Source organism: Arachis ipaensis, chromosome B4 (genome assembly GCF_059453495.1).
Source record: "Arachis ipaensis isolate K30076 ecotype BB chromosome B4, ASM5945349v1, whole genome shotgun sequence".
Taxonomy (NCBI): Eukaryota; Viridiplantae; Streptophyta; class Magnoliopsida; order Fabales; family Fabaceae; genus Arachis; species Arachis ipaensis.
Window position 1 is genome coordinate 142,410,422 of NC_142439.1, and position 18,507 is coordinate 142,428,928.

The following is an 18,507-nucleotide window of genomic DNA, read 5'->3' on the forward strand; positions in this document are numbered from 1 at the left end:
AGCTAGAGATGAATATTGAATTATTGATGAATTGTGATTGTGAATTGTATAGGATCAACATAATTTGCATGGCTGCATGGTATAGAACTAATAACTATGTTAACTGAATTCTGGTAAATCAGTTTAACACCAAAACAGAATTTCTATTTTGTATGCTAAGTAACAGCTTTATCGATCTCTCTGCTATGCTTAATCTATGCTTGACTCCATTAACTATGGATTAATTATGTAAAAAGATAAGGGTTAATTTGAAGTTAATTATCTCTTTCCAATCAAATTTTTTATAGGTTTACATATATACGTGTTCGTCTGTAACGAACATATTATAAGACTGCGTTTATTTCTGAGAATAAAACAAGAAAAGACATTGAAAATAAGACATAAAAGAATAGAGATACAAAATTTTGTGTTCTTAAATTTTATTTGGTGAGAAACTAGAACAAATTATGAAAATTTAATTTATTTTCATTTTTTTTATTTAAAAAATTTGAGATGAAAAATATAATTATGAAAAATTAACAAAAATAATAAATGAAAAAATGAAAAATAATTTGTATCTTTTATTAGTGTCTCTGTATCTTTCCTGTATGTTAGGATGGACACAAAATATATTTATTCAGTGTCTTTAGACACAATATCTCTGTCCATATCTTCTTTGTCAAACACAATTTTGTATATCTGGATTTCTGTCTCAGTATCCTGTCTTTATAAATAAACGTAGCCTAAAAATAGAACAATATAATTATTCGTGTGCATTAACAACTTAAATTTTAAAAGAGATGATTTCATAAATTAATATTAAATTTCTATAATTAATAGACTTATACATAAATTAACCTTTAATTTAATTTAATGTTAGTATATAGAGTAGCTATAACTAATAGATGAATGAAGTAAATAAAGGAAAACAAAAAGATTAGTCAGGTAAAAGTTTGTTTTTTTTTTAATATTTTCCTTTCTATCTAGAAGCTTTGTTGCATTTAAATTTATTTGTCCAATCAAGGCAGCATCTTGATATTATATTAATTATAATAATTTTGAGTATTATTTGACTCATACCGACCGAGGATTTGCAATACAATGACACTTCGAAAAAAACCAAAAAGAGAAAAACTCAAACTCAAGCTTTCACTTCACTGCTGAAACCGGTCGAATGCATGTCTCAACAACGTTGCCGTCATTTTTATATTACACCTTTAATTTGTGTGAAAAGTGACAAAATTAGTTATGTAAATTATTGAAACTATAGATTTATGATTAGATATGCTATCTTATTGGAATTTAAATCTTTTATTATATATAAATTGAGATATACTTTAATTTATTGAGTTTGAATGGCACACATGAACTAATTAACTCAACTAGTTCTGTGAATTTTTTTTTTTTTTTAAATACTTGAGTTAAGTCAATAGTTTAGACTTTATGATCAAATTACACATAATATTCATCTATAAAAATTATTATTCCATATTTTGGTACAATTTATCCCGTATTTTTAACCCTATCTATATACACCCTTATATTATTAAGATGAACAAGATGACTGTTAGTAAAGATATAATTATTTATACATTTCTACTTGATCGCTTAATATCATAACATTAATGATATGATATTATAAGAATTTTTATAAAAAAAAATACTTTATGAAAATTACTTCATTTCAACTATTTTAAATTACACTAATATTCCAATACATCAAAATATGAAAGCTCTTTTCCCAATTATGCGTGGATGGATATACATATAGTTACACTAATATGCAAACAGAGGAATCATTTTGAAATTGTCGTATAGGTTTGGCTAAGCTTAATTATATATTATGCTTAGGTAGTTAGGTTCTGATGATTAAGCAAAAAGGAAAACAAAAAAACAAAAACAAACACACACACTTCCGGCCCCTCACTACCGAAAGATGAGTAAATTCAACTTATATGTAACTCTTTATTGATTTTATTTTACTTAATAATAAAGGTTACTTTTATTTGTAAGCTATACTAATTAATATTAACTAAGATTATATCAATCATATAATGTGTGCATAAAAAATTAATAGCTCAATCTATGCCTTGAAAGTATAAATTATTTTATATATAAATACATTATGATCGATTTAGTGTCTGATTTTTGTTATATATATAATGTTTTTGTATATCAATATACTATTTGTTTCATATTTTCAGTATTATGTATTTTAATATATATTCTATGAGTAATTGATTTTGAGTTGGATGTGGTGTCTTTTTATCTTATGCCAATGAGTTATAGCTCAAATGATATAGTCTCTCCATACTCATCTAAGAAGTTGCGGGTTCGAGTCTCCTATCTTTGGTTAAAAAAAATTGATTTAATAGTTGATTTTAATATACATATATAGCATGTCATTTGAATAATAATTGAGAGTTGTTTGAAAGGTAAGAGAGAGTAGTAGAAAAAAAATTTGTGTGTATTCAAATTATATTTTAAATGATACAATATAAAAAGATATTTATAGATATTAAAATTGATATAATAAATATTTAGATATACTAAATAATTTTAATGAATGCTAATTGATCTTAATATATTCTGACAAGAGGATTGTTACTTTCATTTTTAGTTCAAATGACAAATGTTAGACTTATGTTATAATAAAACGATTTAGCTAAAATTTCAATTATTTAAAGTTTAGAATTTTATGTTTGATGTTATACTAAAGAATTAATTTGGGAAAGAAATTTAAAGTGAGAAAATTTATAAAGTAATAAAATAAGAAGTTAATCACTATTAAATTTGTAATTTTTATCATATAGAAATTATATAACATTTATAGTTTAAGAGTATTGGAGATATAATTATTTATGTTATCTATTTCTAATAGTTTAAACTTTTGAAAAATAGTATCGTAATATGGTATTAGAATTTTGAAAAATCTAAAATTTGATCATTGATGAATCTAAAAAAAAATAGTATGAGATAAATAAAAAGAAAAAAATATATATACAAAAATCAATCAAACTCAAAAGAAGCTCTTACTTATAGAACGTATTAGAGATATAACAATTCATATTGACTCTTCCAATCTTAACAAAGGGTGATTAAACTCTCGTTGCTTTCTCACTTTAGATAAGTATGATCCATAAATTTGTACACAAAATTTTAATCAAAATATTTATTTAATTTTAAGGTTTATTTATCATGTGTCTTAAAAGTATATGTTAAGATTACAAAAAAAAAAGTTTTTATTAAAACGGTAATGTTAGGGAGACAAAAAAAAAGCACGAACTTGCTTTATTTAATATTTATTTATTGTCGTAACAATTAATAAATGCTAAATAAGACAATTTATGATTGTTTTTTACTGATTTTCTTTCGTTACCAAACATTTCTGTTATTGAAAATACAAAAATTTGAGTTTTAATGCATTTATTTTATATTTATTAAATAAAAATATTAAAAAATTTTACTAATAATAAGTTTATTATGTGTCTTTAGAACATATGTTAACTAAACCCTTAATTTTTTTAATTGAAGAATTATTGAAGGTCTTTATTAATTAGTCTTATGAAACTTTTTTACGTTATAATGTTATCTTATACAATTATTAACTTTTAATTAATATGGCTTCTAAAAATTAATTAACAGGTTAAAGAAATAAAATACATTCAATGAGGAGAGAGGCATTTGATTTAAATAGGGTTAATTAATAGTTTAATTAGTCTGTAAAAAATAAAATATTTTTTAAATTTATCTCTAAAGATTTTATCAATCAAATTGGTCATTTAAAAGATTATGAATTAATCATATTTTTCTTTCAGTTACTTCATTCACAATTTCTGTCAATGATTGATAATGTAAAATGTTAACTGATAACATACATGACATTATGACATTTAATATGTCTAATTAGACACTGATTAAATATGTTTATAAAAATTTATCAATTTAATCGTTAAGTCATATTGAAAATAGAGTTTATATAATTAAAAAAATGACTAAATTAATCATTTTTTATAAATATAAGTGGTTAATATTCAATAATTAGACATATTAGGTATTATGTATATTGTCAATTAACATTTTATAACATTAATCTTTGAAGAAAATTATTAATAGAGTAACTCGAAGACAAATATGATTAAATTTTAATCGTTGATGGACCAATTTATTTGAAAAATTTTTAAAAATAAATTTAAAAAATATTTTATATTTTGAGGAACTAATTTAACTATTAACTCATTTTTTTAAAATGTTAATAAAAAATTTAGAAGAATTTATTTGATATTTGAATATCGTGTGTTGTGTATTATAATTTATTTTAATTATATGTGTTACAATAAACTTAAAATTTGAAATTAAGGAATTGGACTTCTAATTTCAAAACAAATAATGTTATTATTACTCTTCGGATCAAACTGGTTTAAAGTGATGAAAAGAATAATACAATAAAAAAGTAAGTCTCATAATTTTTGAATCAAAATAGTGAAGTTCACACATAATAAACGTTGTGATGAATTAGATTATTTTTACACTTTATCACTTTATAATTGTATTAATTTTAGATAATTTCTTTTTCTTATTATTCAAGTTCAAATATATTTTTTCTTCAAAAGTGTCCTAGCTATAACATAGACCATTAACCGATAACAACCCAACGGGGATCAAAATAAAGTGTACAAAGTTTTAATTTCGTCCAAACATTATGTGAATTCATAAAAAAATATGTAAAACTATAATTATATTAAAAGTATACTTGGGAATCAATAAAAAAAATCAGCCAATTTCAGCCAATAAAATTTTTGTTAAACAAAGTCATTCACTTATTTTTTTTTTTTAGAATTTACTTTTTTATTCATTCTCTCTTTTTTCTTCCTATAACATCAAAATTTCACCTCTCAAATATTTTTTTATATTCCTTTTAATTTTGGATGTGCCTTTTTTATACTATTTCTATTTGTTGGCTCATTTTCAAATTAATTGGCTGAATTAATGTTGGATTTTAGATTTTTTTTATTATTATGAATGCTTTATCCTACTTTTTATTTTAAACTCATAAAAGCTTTAGTCGATTCAAAATATTTGTTACATGACGTAATTATTATATGTCTGATTTTTTTTCTAGATAATAATAATAATAATCAATTTTTTTTGTCATAAACTTTGAGACCATATCATGCAAGTATTTGTCCAAAAAAGTTAAGGCGTCGAATGAAAATACATGTATGTGTTTCTTTATTCTTACTATTTGAATATAGTACATTAAGCAAAGTTTTGTAAATGAACAGATAGTTTTTACTGAAAAATACCAGAGCTAACTCTACCTATATATAATGTGTATGTTTTTTACTCGAAGACATGATATATATATATATATATATATATATATATTATCTAATAATTTAAGTTATTAGAATAAATAATTTTATAACGATAAATAAATTTTAATTAAGTTTTTATTCTCAGTCTAGATACATTGCACCATTTTTCTACAACACTTTTCATGTGATTAGTGAATTATTACACACCATAATTTGTAATCTTGTTTAAGAAAACGTACTTAATTATGATAAATAGTGATGACAGGTAGTAGAGTGAAAAATGTGACTCTAAGTTATCTTTTCCTGAAAATCTTATAAATTTAAATTAGCCAGATCATCGTACTTATCTATTTGAGTCTCATATCACTAAAGACAAAAAATTTAAATATTTTTAGAAATTAAATTCAACCGTTAATTCTAATTTTACTACTTATATATACTTCTTCTAAAATGATGATTCTTCGCATTATCTTACTGTTCACTAGTAATTTTTTCTTTCTCATTCTCTTTTTCTGTCTTTATTTCTGTATTTCTGTCTCTAATATGTTAGATTCTTTCTACTTCATCAATTTTGCTCCTTAATTTGATTCTCCAACTCTTAACATATTTTATAAATCATTTTTTGTAGGATTTTGAACATCATGAAAAAGTATTACATAAAGAATAACGACCAACCTGATTCTTCCTCCTCCTCCACCTCCTCCTCGGCCATCAGGATTTATGTGACATACGGCGAGTGCCAAAGGAACCAAGCCGAGTGGCTCGGAGGACACGCGGTTGACGGTTGTCAAGCTTTCATGCCGAGCGGAGAAGAAGGAACACCAGAAGCTCTCTCATGTGCCGCTTGTAACTGCCATAGGAGCTTCCACAAGCTTGAAGTGCATGCTGAAGGCGAAGACAGTAATGATTACCTTCCTCCACCACAAAGGAGCTAGGGCTTAAGTAGTAAGGAGTAAAATAAAATTTCATGTGTTAAAGAATAAAAAATCCAACGTAGCCTATGATGTTATGTTGTGATGAACCTGCTCTAATTTCTTAGTTTTTGTTTTATGAATCGTGTGTTTCTTTGTTTTCTTTGTCATGGAATTGAGGACACATCGCCTCAACCAAATTAGAGTCTTCTTTAAATAAAATATATAAGTATTATTATTAATTAAACATATGTTGCCCTTATTATATTATTAATCTTTCTTTTCATGCTAGAATAATAAAAGTGATGCGAAACTTCTAATTATATACATATGTATATATAATTATATATCTTTGTCCTCATAAACTAAATTCTCTCGTCATATGTTGTTCCTATGATTTACGAATGATTAGAATCCTATTATTAATGATTTTCCATTTAAACCTGTTAACTATTTTGGTAGAAAGAAAATGCTTTCTAAACCAAAGTTATTGCTTCTCCTTTTTCTTTTTTCTTTTTTCTTTTTTTTAAAGCATCTTTTATATTTTTGGGAATAATTTGAACTATTAATTAGTTTTTAATGTTACAACATGAAATTATTAGTGACAACACAATATGACTTAATTTCGAGTGTATCTAGACAATATTTTGAACTAAGTACTCATCAATGTATATCCAGATCCTATAACACTCAACATGAATGTGGGACTGAAATTTTACCCACCTTAGTGTTAAAACGCAAAATGTAACAACCTAGTCTGTTTTGACATTACGGTCTCACGATTTTATTCTTAAAAAAGGACTAAAAAAATCACTCAACTCATCAAAATGTATTCATAAAAAAATATTTATATTTTTATAAGATATTTTTTATTTTAAATAAATTAACAATTAGGTCATAAAAATTTCGATTTCGATGTCAGACTAATTAATCTTTAAAAAGAAGTTTCAATTTGGTCCTCCAAGATAGCAAACGGATGACACATGATGTTCTCTTATCAATTTATCAACTAAAACTTAACGGTGATACTTATATGTACTGTTAAATACTTTGGTGTGTCTATCTACAAAAGATAGTCATGTAGATAACAACTTTTGGAGCGAAATTTCACTTATTTTTTATAGGATTTGTGATAAATGAAAAGCAGTTGATAAAGGATATATAAAAATACAAAAGATAATAAATGCTTCACTGTCCAAAACTACATCGTTTTTCTGCTTATGTAACAGTAACGAAACATGTACCATTGTAATTCTGTAAATAATGAATATATGGACAATTCCATTTTGTTTCGCACTATTTATTGACAGAAGAATATACATGTCCACTGTTTGTTATTTTAGAGGACCTAATTAATACTTTTTTTTTTATTCAAAAATTAATTAATCCAAAATTAATATCTTTAAACATCTGATTGTCACTCTATTCTTTTATTTTTCATTTTAATCATCGTAAGACTTTGTTAAAAAAGGAGATATCTCGTCCCTCTCCTTGTCTAAAAATTCAATGTTGCAAGTTTTTTCAGCATGGCATAAAATTATTCAACAGAATTAGTAGTCCTTACTAAGTACTGACCATCATAAGTAGTAAAGTGAAAAATGTGACTTTGAATTGTTCTTTTATGTTAATTAACAAAATCCATGTTAAGCCCAAAACAAGGTCTGATTGATTATTAATTATTCAGAGGAATTATTAGCCCCTTCCACACATAACATGTGTGTGGATACACCAAAAAACATATATGTTGTGATAAACACTAAGCAGCCTGAAGAGCGTGAATCTTACTGATTGTTTTATGCAATCACATACAAATTAGATTAAGCCACATCAGATTTATTCTTTAATGATTGGCAGTTTCAGAACCGTTACTATACTATACACACAGTATTCTCTCTCTTCTCTTTTTGTCCCACAATATTTTTTTAATTTGAAAGGTTAAAAATTAATTTATCATTAAGGACCAATATGCATACATTGGACTAGGACATCTGTTCATGCCTAATGGCTTCTCCAACATAGCTTGTGTTACTTGTGGTTGCTGCCACCAAATTAAATTAAATCTATAATTGGATATTGTATCGATTTTTTTTCACATATCACTACAATAAAAATTATTTTTAGCAGTAATTTTTTAGTGACAATAATATAATGATCAATATATTTTAATTAATTTATATTTTTACGATAATTATAAATTTATCGTTATTACTGCATATTTTAATTTAATGGTATTTGTATATTTTTTATAATTATTAAACAAAAATTTTTATTAGTTATTATATAATTGTCGCTAAAATTTTTTAGCAACAAAATATAAGACGATTAATATCCAATTGCCAGTAATTAAATCTATTAGCAGTTATTTTTATTATTATTAAAAATAAAATAAATAACTATTAAAAATAATTTTTCTAGTAATATATCCAAATTACCTAAGACTATGTCATGACTAACATGCTCCCAGGCAAGAACTCTTTTATGGATTTTACGTCAGTTTTTGCACCGACTTTCTTTTTCTTTTTATATGTTTTGCATGATTCTTTTAGCATAAGTTTTTTTTTCCTTCATGCTTAAATTTTTTATTTTGATATTCAATAAAAATTAAATTCTAGAATTTTTTTTTATCATAAAAGCTTTGATACTATATCAAAAAATAAATCATTTCTTTTAAAAATTTAAGTTTAAAAAAAACTACACATGAATAATTATATTTCAAACACACTTAATTCAGCTATTTTTTTAAGAATAAGTATTATTTCAACTTATTTTCTTATATTCTTATTCTTTATTTTGTTTATATGTATTTAGACGCCCATCTATCTAGACATTCTTATTTTTATGCTATATTAAGTTTCTGTTTATGCTCATTTTTTGTCGTTTAACATTTCATTTTATATAACACAACTGGGTTAATAATAATGCGATAATTTTTTTTTTAATTTTAAATATATTTTTTTTCACGTGCCAAACTAGCCATATCAAAACTTTTTTTTGTATGGTAATCGGTGGTTATTTAATTTGGAAATGTGTTTTATAATTCGTGAATATGGTGTAATGAGATCCATGTGATTAAGTTGGCCAATCATCCTATCAGATCATTAAACATAATCATCACTCAGAGTACCACAATCATAAATACATATAACACTACAGATAAAAAAACCAATCTGCTGGTACCTCCAGCAATGCTATCAACCATCGAAAGAATCACAACCATTCCACTCTTTGTAGCTCAACACCGTCCTTATTTGAATGAAGTCAATACTTGCTCTTTGATTATTGAATATTCTGGCATTACGTTCCAACCAGATGTTCTAGATCACTGCAAAGAACGCTGTCATCCACATCTTCTGCCCTTGTCTTCTGTTGTGCATGCCAATCCAACTCCCAAACAGTTCTTTCATGGTTCCAGGAATAACTCATTCTCTACCAAAGGATCGCAACCAAGAGTACCACACCTGCCATATTACCTCACACCGAAGAAATAAATGCTCAACAGTTTCTATCCCCATGTGGCACAGGACGCAAATATTATCACTATGAATAACAACTCCTAATCTAGTCAACCTCTCCTTAGTATTAATTCTACCAACTAGTACAAACCATCCAAAAAGCTCAATTCTTGGTGGTACCAGGCCTCTCCATAGCGCACTTGTGAAGCTATAGCTCGTGATCTCATCTGACAACGTCTCCGTTTGGATTACCTGTAGAAAGGATTTTGTGGAAAAGACACCTGTATTATCAAATTTCCACACAACAATATCCTCGCTCTCAGATGACAGCTTTACTGGCTTTAACCGCTCATGAAGTTGATGGACAAGTTCTAGCTCCCATTGGAACAACTCCCTCCTCCATTGAAAATTCTATATCCACTCTAACCCTTCCCAAAACCCATAGTCCCCAATTACAGATCCTTGTTGGCTTGAAATAGAGAAGAGTCTTGGAAAATTCACTTTCAGAGGACCACCCTGAACCCAATTATCTTCCCAAAATCAGGTTTTCCTGCCATTGCCGACTTCCATCGCCAAACCACTCACCATTTTCTCTTTCACCCTTTGCTCTTTGATATTCAGCTGGCATATGTCCTTCCGAGGCCCCCTTTGACCGGTAAAGACTGAGTTGCTAGCATTACATTAGGGGTCAACTTGTTGCAAGAACAGACAATCTTTTTCCACAGCGGACATTCTTCCTTTGAAAACGGCCACCACCACTTAAACAATAGTGCTGTATTTCTAAGCAGTATATCTCCCACCCCAAGCCCCCAGCCTTTTTCGGAGCCTGGACCAACTCCCACTTGACCAACGGTATGCCATAGGTTCCGTCCTCTTTGCACCACATAAAGTTCCTTTGTAAAGCAATCAGCTTGTTCGCCACCGCTCGTGGCATCTTATACAAACTTAGGTAATAAATGGACAAGCTATTTAGTACCGATTTGATGAGGACAAGCTTACCTGCTTTATTCAAAACCTTCACTTTCCATAAACTGAGCTTCTGTTCTACCTTATCTATGATTGGTTTCCAAGTCTTTACCAACTGTGGATAAGCTCCTAAAGAAACCCTAAGGTATTGAACAGGCAACTCTGTCTTTTGGCACCCCAGTAGACCATACGCATGATCAATCCATCCTTGCTCACAGTTCGCCGGGATCAGATTCGACTTATCAAAATTAATGCTCAGCCCAGACATCAGCTCAAAACATCGCAACAACCTCTTATAGTTTACAATTGTTTCCGTCTCTGGCGGGCAGAATAAAATTGTGTCATCTGCGAATTGTAGGTGCGACAGTTCCATATGATCTCCCCCTACCAGTAACGGCGCTATGCGTCCGTTCCTGACGGCTTCCCCCAGCATCCTATGCAAAACATCAACAACAAGTACAAATAGAGGTGGAGATAGGGGGTCTCCTTGTCTTAGTCCCCTTTCCATTTTGAACGTTTTTGACGGTGTCCCGTTTACCAGTACTGACATAGTAGCCGTGGTAACACACTCCTTTACCCAATTCCTCCACCTTTGGCCGAAACCCATCTTCTGTAGCACAATATCAACAAAACTCCATCTTAGTCTATCAGAAGCTTTTTGAAAATCCAGCTTGATGATAGCCGCTATCTTCTTTCGCGCCTTCAGCCAATGAACTGTCTCACAGGCTATGAGTGCTCCATCATGAATTTTCCTACCATTTACAAACGCAGTCTGAGTCTCTCCTACCAACCCCGGCATCACGGACCTCATCTTCATCACCAACACCTTTGAAATCACTTTATACAAACATCCCACCATACTAATCGGCCTAAAGTCCTTCACCTCCTTTGTACCTTCAAACTTTGGGGCTAATGTCACCCAAGTTACATTCGCATCCGTAGGTAACTGAGCATTTCGGAAAAATTCTAGTACAGCTGCAATGAATTCCGGACCAATGTCTTCCCAGCAATTCTTTATGAAGTTCATATTATACCCACTCTCTGGGGCCTTGAACGATCCACAGTCCCACACTGCCTCCCTAATTTCCTCTTCTGATGGCAAGACCTCCAAAGCTACAGCCTCATCTGATCTCTACTAATCTGTTTCACCAACCCATCCCTGACACCAATCCTCGGAGCATATTCCTGGTGATATAACTCCTTGTAAAACCCCCTAATGGCCCCTTTAATCCTTGCCTGATTTCGCACAAGTCGTCCATGTACCATCAGAGCCTCAATCCTATTAGACCTTCTTCTGGCTGAGGCAATGGTATGGAAGTATCTGGTATTCTTGTCCATGTCGGCTGCATGCTGAGACCAAGACATCTGCTTCCAGTGGATTTCCTTCCTGATGTACCATTTTTCACAGAAGTTCACTAGCATTTTTCTTCTAGCCTCCGTTGTACCATCATATATCTCATGACTCACTAAATTGTCCAGCCTTGTGATTTCCACCTCAAACGTCACTAGTCTCTTATCCGTGTCCCTAAAGATATTTTTGTGCCATTGCCGCAGAGGTCCTGTTAAAGCCTTCAGTTTTCACATGAACTGAGCATCTCCCAAGCTTCTCCATTCAGTTTTCAGCATACTTAGAAAACCCTCATGCGTAAACCAGGAATCTAGGCTTCTGAACGGTCTAGGGTCCTTTTTAATCTTGTACCTTCCACAATCAACGGGCAGTGATCAGACGACCCCCGCGGACCACCTTTTAGCCTAATGTCCGGGAACTTCTCAGCCCACTCAACATTGACCAGAACCCTATCAATCCGACTACATGACCGACCCCGAAACCATGTGTATTGTCAATCATTAAGAGGTAAATTCATCAGCTGCATATCATGCACCCACCTCTTAAACTCATCCGACGACGCCGGCAAGCTAGTCACCCCTTTTCGCTCCTCTATTTGCAGAATTTCATTAAAGTCCCCTAAAAAATAGAACGGAACCTGACACAAATTCGCAACATAACTCAGTTCTTCCCACACCTCTTGCTTCTCCTCCCTCCCATGTGCTCTGTGCACCAAACAAAAAGCACAAAGGAAGTTGGTACTCTAACCCATTTTTTTTCGGATAATTAATAAGTGTTTCAATTTGAAATGATAGAGGCAAAATATTCTGTAGTATTTTTTCGAATATAGTCTAAAGGGTAAGGGAATTATTTTTTCTAATTAGGAGAGTAGATTGAACAATCCCAATCCAATCCTAGAAATAATCATTAGATTAAGGTCTTGTGTAGTTGTGTGTAATGAAATCGAGTTGCTATATGTATAAGACGCAATTCGAATCTTTGACACTTGTTTAAACGAATGAGTGAATTGACCACTCTGATTTATCCAAGTTGATTTAACGCAAATTAAGTTTTAAACTTTTCTTATTTTTTTGGTCAGAAGTCTAAACAGTTAATTTTAACATTTTAAAATGGTTATCTTTTTGAGTAGTTACTTTTTCCGAACTCTCAATAAACTTCAATTAAGTGCGGGCCCAAGCCAAAATTAAGATCAATGTTTGGGTGGGTGAAAATAGCCCCACTAGTGCTTCATCAATGTTACAATAATTTAAAAATTTCAAAAACAAGGTATAAATTAAAATTCAAATTGACAAATTGTTGGGCTATTCCAAGTAATTTAATTAGAAAATCAAAACAAGAAAAAGCTCTTAATTTCTCAAACATGTGGATGGATCCTACATATATAATTACATCTATATGCAAACAAAAATCATGTTGAATTTGTGGTACAGCTTTGGCAAAGATTGCCAATATAATGATGCTTACATATTAGGTTAATCACTATAAACAGACAATTGATATTGCATCGAATCAATGCACCCCACAAATTAATCCTGTATATACAATTATTGTTATTTGCTAAGTAAGATTATAATGGGCCATGATATGTGTGATGATGAGGATATTATAATCAAATTATATATATTGTTATTTGTCAATAAGTATAATTAATCATTATTTAGGTGAAAATTAGAGAGTTTTAATTTTACCAAATCAAACGCTCACTTATAAAGGCTTTTCTCATGTATTTTGGGGAATCTTTTTGGTTTGATTATCAAGGTTGAAACATGAAATAAGTGACACAGACATATGTGATTAAATTATTATTTGAATGCATTTGGATAAGATTTAGCACTCACTAGGTGAATAGAATTATACATGTTGGTTCAATCAAATTGTTATTAGACTTGATTGATTTTAACTAGTGTAAACTGAATCTAGCCGAAGAGTAAATTATCTAGGTTGAGTGGTAGTTACAATCAAATCACATCTAGTAGTGATGAGGACATAGAAAGTGAATGCTTTAATTTTGTGTCAAGACTAATTCATTACTTTATTTATATATAAATACTTTCACATAAACATCCATAATAAATTGTGAAATTTTAACTGATTAATAAATTTTTTATATTTTTTCTTATATTTAAATTGATATTAACTATTTTTATTAAAAACACTAAATGTGTTAATATTATAAAGAATATTGTGCTTATAACGTTAATATCTTTTTAAATTTTTTATTTTGAATCAGGCCTTTCATAATTCTTTTGATTAAAGTGTATGTTCAAATTAATTCTTTAGTAACTTCAAACATAAAATTTTAAATAATTTAACTTTTAGTTAATTCTTTATTGTAAATAATTTCAAACCAAGTATGCATAAAATACTCTCAATTGCATATTGTTATTCATCATATTACTTTTTCCTATTTGTTACATTGGAATGTTAATTATATTTAGTTTTATTTAACATTAACTAGCATAGCTAAAATTAAAAATAACGTGTTATTAAAGACATTTTAAAAGTTATATATATAAAATAAAATCAATAAAGACTGATAAATTGAACTTACTCATCTTGAGTATTGAGGGGGCGAAAATATAATTTTGCTTTACCAGAAGCATAATATAATTAAGCTTAGCCAAACCTATACGACAATTTCAAAATGATTATTCCTCTGTTTGCATATAAGTGTAACTACATATGTACATAACATGTATATCCATCCATACATAATTGGGAAAAGAACTTTCATATTTCTAATTAGTAATTACAGTTTGGAGATAAAATAGATATTTGGATTAAACTATTGTGTCTTATTATCAAATATATTAAAAATTTTATGTCTTTTTGTTTATGTTTTTTGTGTATTTATGCATTTATTATTACAGATATAATTATTTATTTATATATTTTTTATTAGCTTAAATTTTTTTTTTAAATAATATTATAACATGGTATCAATTTTTATGAAACTTTTGTTTGAAGGGATATGTTAAGAATATAATAATCAGTAATGCTATAGAAAAAATAATCTAAACTTGTCTATTTAATATTATTATTTGTAGTGACAATTAATAAATGTTAAATAAAACAAGTTTATATTATTTTGGCTGATTTTTTTTTCTCTGAAACATTATCTTATAATAACTGTTTGATAATGTTAGGAATACCAAAAAATAGTCAAAATTTATCTTATTTAACATTTATTAATTGTTGTTAGAATTAATTAATGTTAAATAGAATAAATCCTAACTATTTTTGACTAATTATTTTTGTTACTAAATATTTTCGATAATAACTGTTTGTATCTCTTTCTATCTATTTAAATTTATTCGAAGAAGTGATATATATTACGACACAAACATATTCGACTTTACATTTGATAAACGACTTCATGCTAGCTATTTAAATTGATAGTTGATTGCAATTTTTTTCTTTTTTTACTAAAGATAGAGAGACTCGAACACGTAACTTTTTAAATGAATATGGAGAGATTATACTATTTGAATTATAACTCTTTGGCAATTGATTACAAACTTTGGTAACAGAAGTGAAACATTTTATTTATTTATGTAGTTAAAGTTAAAAACGCTTTTCGATATTTAAACATTTTTAGATGCAAGTGTCCAAACATAATTTATCTATAACCCACTTTTAGTAGAAAAGCTAAAATCATATTTGAGTATTGAGCATTTTACCCTATAAATTATTCTATATACATAACTCACCCGCCCTAACCTAAAACTCTACCAACTACTTAAAGAAAATGAATACTTATCATTCTAATCAATCATATATTAACCTTAATCAATAATAATTGGTTTATCTTCCATTGGAAATGACTTCTACAATACTCAACATGTGAGTAGATTATTATAAGTAGTGGTGTTGTTTTAAAACCTTCCAAAACGTAGTTAATTATTAAAACGTGGACAAATAACGTGTGGCGTGAGATAGTAATTGCATACAAAAAAGTGGTTAAGAACTAATGTAGAGTTTAATTTGATATCCATAGTTAATTATAATTAACCTATTGAAACGGAGTTATTAATAAAAAAATATTAAAATATCCATATCAAATTATATATTCAAATTTCATTTAAAGTAAATTATATTTACAAATAATGGTAAATTTATGTCAATAAAAAAGACACCAAAGCGTAATTATTTATTTTAAAAATGTTAGGCAGTCAAACACTTTTTTTTTAAACTAAATTTAATCAAGTCATATGTTTACGTATGTATACTTCTTTTTCAATAATATATTTTTTCTTATACATTTTTAACAAATCTATTGAGTACAAAATTTTTTGAAGGACTATAAATCCAATATATGTGACTCATCAATTAATAAAATGTATTTAAAGTATCAAGAATCATCAGAATTTCAACATGAAATTATTAGATAGAAAACACATCATTAGTATAGAAAAAGACAAAAAACAAAAAAGTAACGGTAAAAGTAATTTCTAAGATGTGTAGTAAAATTATAGAGCACAAAAATTTTAGTGCACAACACAAAATGATGATTAATATAGAATTTTTTATATATTGATTTAAGAAAAGAAATGCTAACGGATCATTAGAATTTATTGTTTTTGGCCATTAGTTAGTCATTAATGTTTAAAAATATGAGATAAAATATATTATTAGATTACTAAACTAAAAAAATTGAGTTGATAACTAAATAATGGCAAAAGATAATAAATTTTAATGCCCCTAGTATTTCTAATTTAAGAATTTTGTTTTTTATGAACATTGGTGTATATGAGTCGCCGCTAAATTTTATTCATTTTCGAATTCTTTAAGAGGAGGTCTGAATAATCATTTTCTTCGTCAATCTAATTATTTAGTATGAAGTACTAGAATTTAGTTTCTTTATTTTTATTTCTGTTTTATGTGTAAAAATTTATGTGATATATCAATAAGTTAAGTTTTTAGACTTTTTAACAAAAAATTATATGTTTCTTTTTTTTCTTCTTTATCATCTTTTTCTTTTTCTTCTTGATCTTTTCTTTTTTATTATACCCTTTTCTAATTTTTCTTATTTTATCCATTTAAGAAGAATAAAAAAAATAAACAAATTAAAAAAGAAGAATAATAAATTTCCAATAACACCATAAGGAAAAGATGGAGAAAGAAATTAAAAAATATAGCAATTGCACATTATATCAGTAATCTTTGCTAGATTTGGGCCGATTTGATTGGTATTGGTTACCAAAAATGTTTGTACATATATTATTAATATATATTATATTTATTTTATATAGTGGATAATTTTTATAAATTTAATTTTGATATTTTATCTATCAATATAAAACAGTTTTATACGTATATTTAATTACGTAAAATTATCTCTACAAAAAATAATTATCTTTTATATTAACTGCATAAATAATCATAAAAAAATAAATATAATTGAACAAAAATATAAAACATTATTTTATAATGTCATTAAATTAAAACTAAACACTAATTTCCATACAAAAGAAACTGCTTAAGATATGCTACCCCTATTATTGATACCAAACACGTGGGTTTACCAAATATTTTAATTAATTAATTATAGGAAAAGAAGAGTGTAGTTTTTAAGCCTGAAATAAAAGATTGCATTAGTACAAAGTAGTGTGACAAAAATGATTGAGTTGTTCCCTTGTAGCACTTGCACAAATTTCAAACTGAACCAGTTCATATCAGGAATAATAGTTTTCATATATAATTAACTATTTTTTATTAATCAATTTAAAATTTATTCCCTTACTATTTTATATAAAACCAGATATACATAATCTGTACTTAAATTTAATAATAATTATTATTATGTTTAATCTTATACTCTCTCTCTTAAGTATATTTATATACCATAGTTCTAGGGTTAGGGATCTTCACACAGCAGCAAATACGGTACTCTCTCTCTCTCTCTCTCTCTCTCTCTCTCTCTCTCTCTCTCTCTCTCTCTCTCTCTCTCCAGTTACCGATTTCTGATTATTATTATTATTTTGATGCAGGAATTTGAATCGATAATCATAATCATCATGAGGAGGTACAATCTGAGGAGCAGTGATTCATCAAGGAACGAAGAAAGCAATGATTATTCAAGAGACGTAAGAACGTATGTGAGATACGGAGAGTGTGAGAAGAACCAAGCAGAGCGCATCGGAGGCCACGCCGTCGACGGTTGCAGAGAGTTCATGGCTAGCGGAGCTGAAGGAACACCTCAAGCTCTCACTTGTGCCGCTTGTGGCTGCAACAGAAGCTTCCATAAGCTTGAACTTCGAACCGAGCTTGTTGCCAACCATGGCCGCCATGGTCAAAGCTTACATGGACAGCGCTGAATTCATCGTACCATAATACTTAAATTACTATTTGAAATTTCAATTTTATTTAATGTTTTTTTTTTAATGATTTGAAGTTTGAGTTACCATCATTTTCATGTGAAATTAATAATTAAAAATATTAAATAATTTAATTAATTTTTTAATAATTTTTAATTATTAATTTCATATGAAAATAACTGTAAATAAATTTTTATTTTATTTTACCCTTACATT

At 28.1% G+C, this 18,507-nt stretch overlaps 1 protein-coding gene across 1 annotated transcript; it reads right to left on the reverse strand.

The window, feature by feature from the left end:
• Window positions 1-11,739: 11,739 nt before the first annotated feature.
• Window positions 11,740-18,264, reverse strand: LOC148569492 (uncharacterized). The gene is made up of 4 exons (XM_088485085.1): window positions 18,082-18,264; window positions 12,514-12,611; window positions 12,326-12,435; window positions 11,740-12,185 (listed from the first exon to the last, which is right to left on the reverse strand). Exons 1-4 carry the CDS (start codon window positions 18,262-18,264, stop codon window positions 11,740-11,742), a joined length of 837 nt encoding a protein of 278 aa, XP_088341211.1.
• Between the last annotated feature and the right edge of the window lie 243 nt (window positions 18,265-18,507).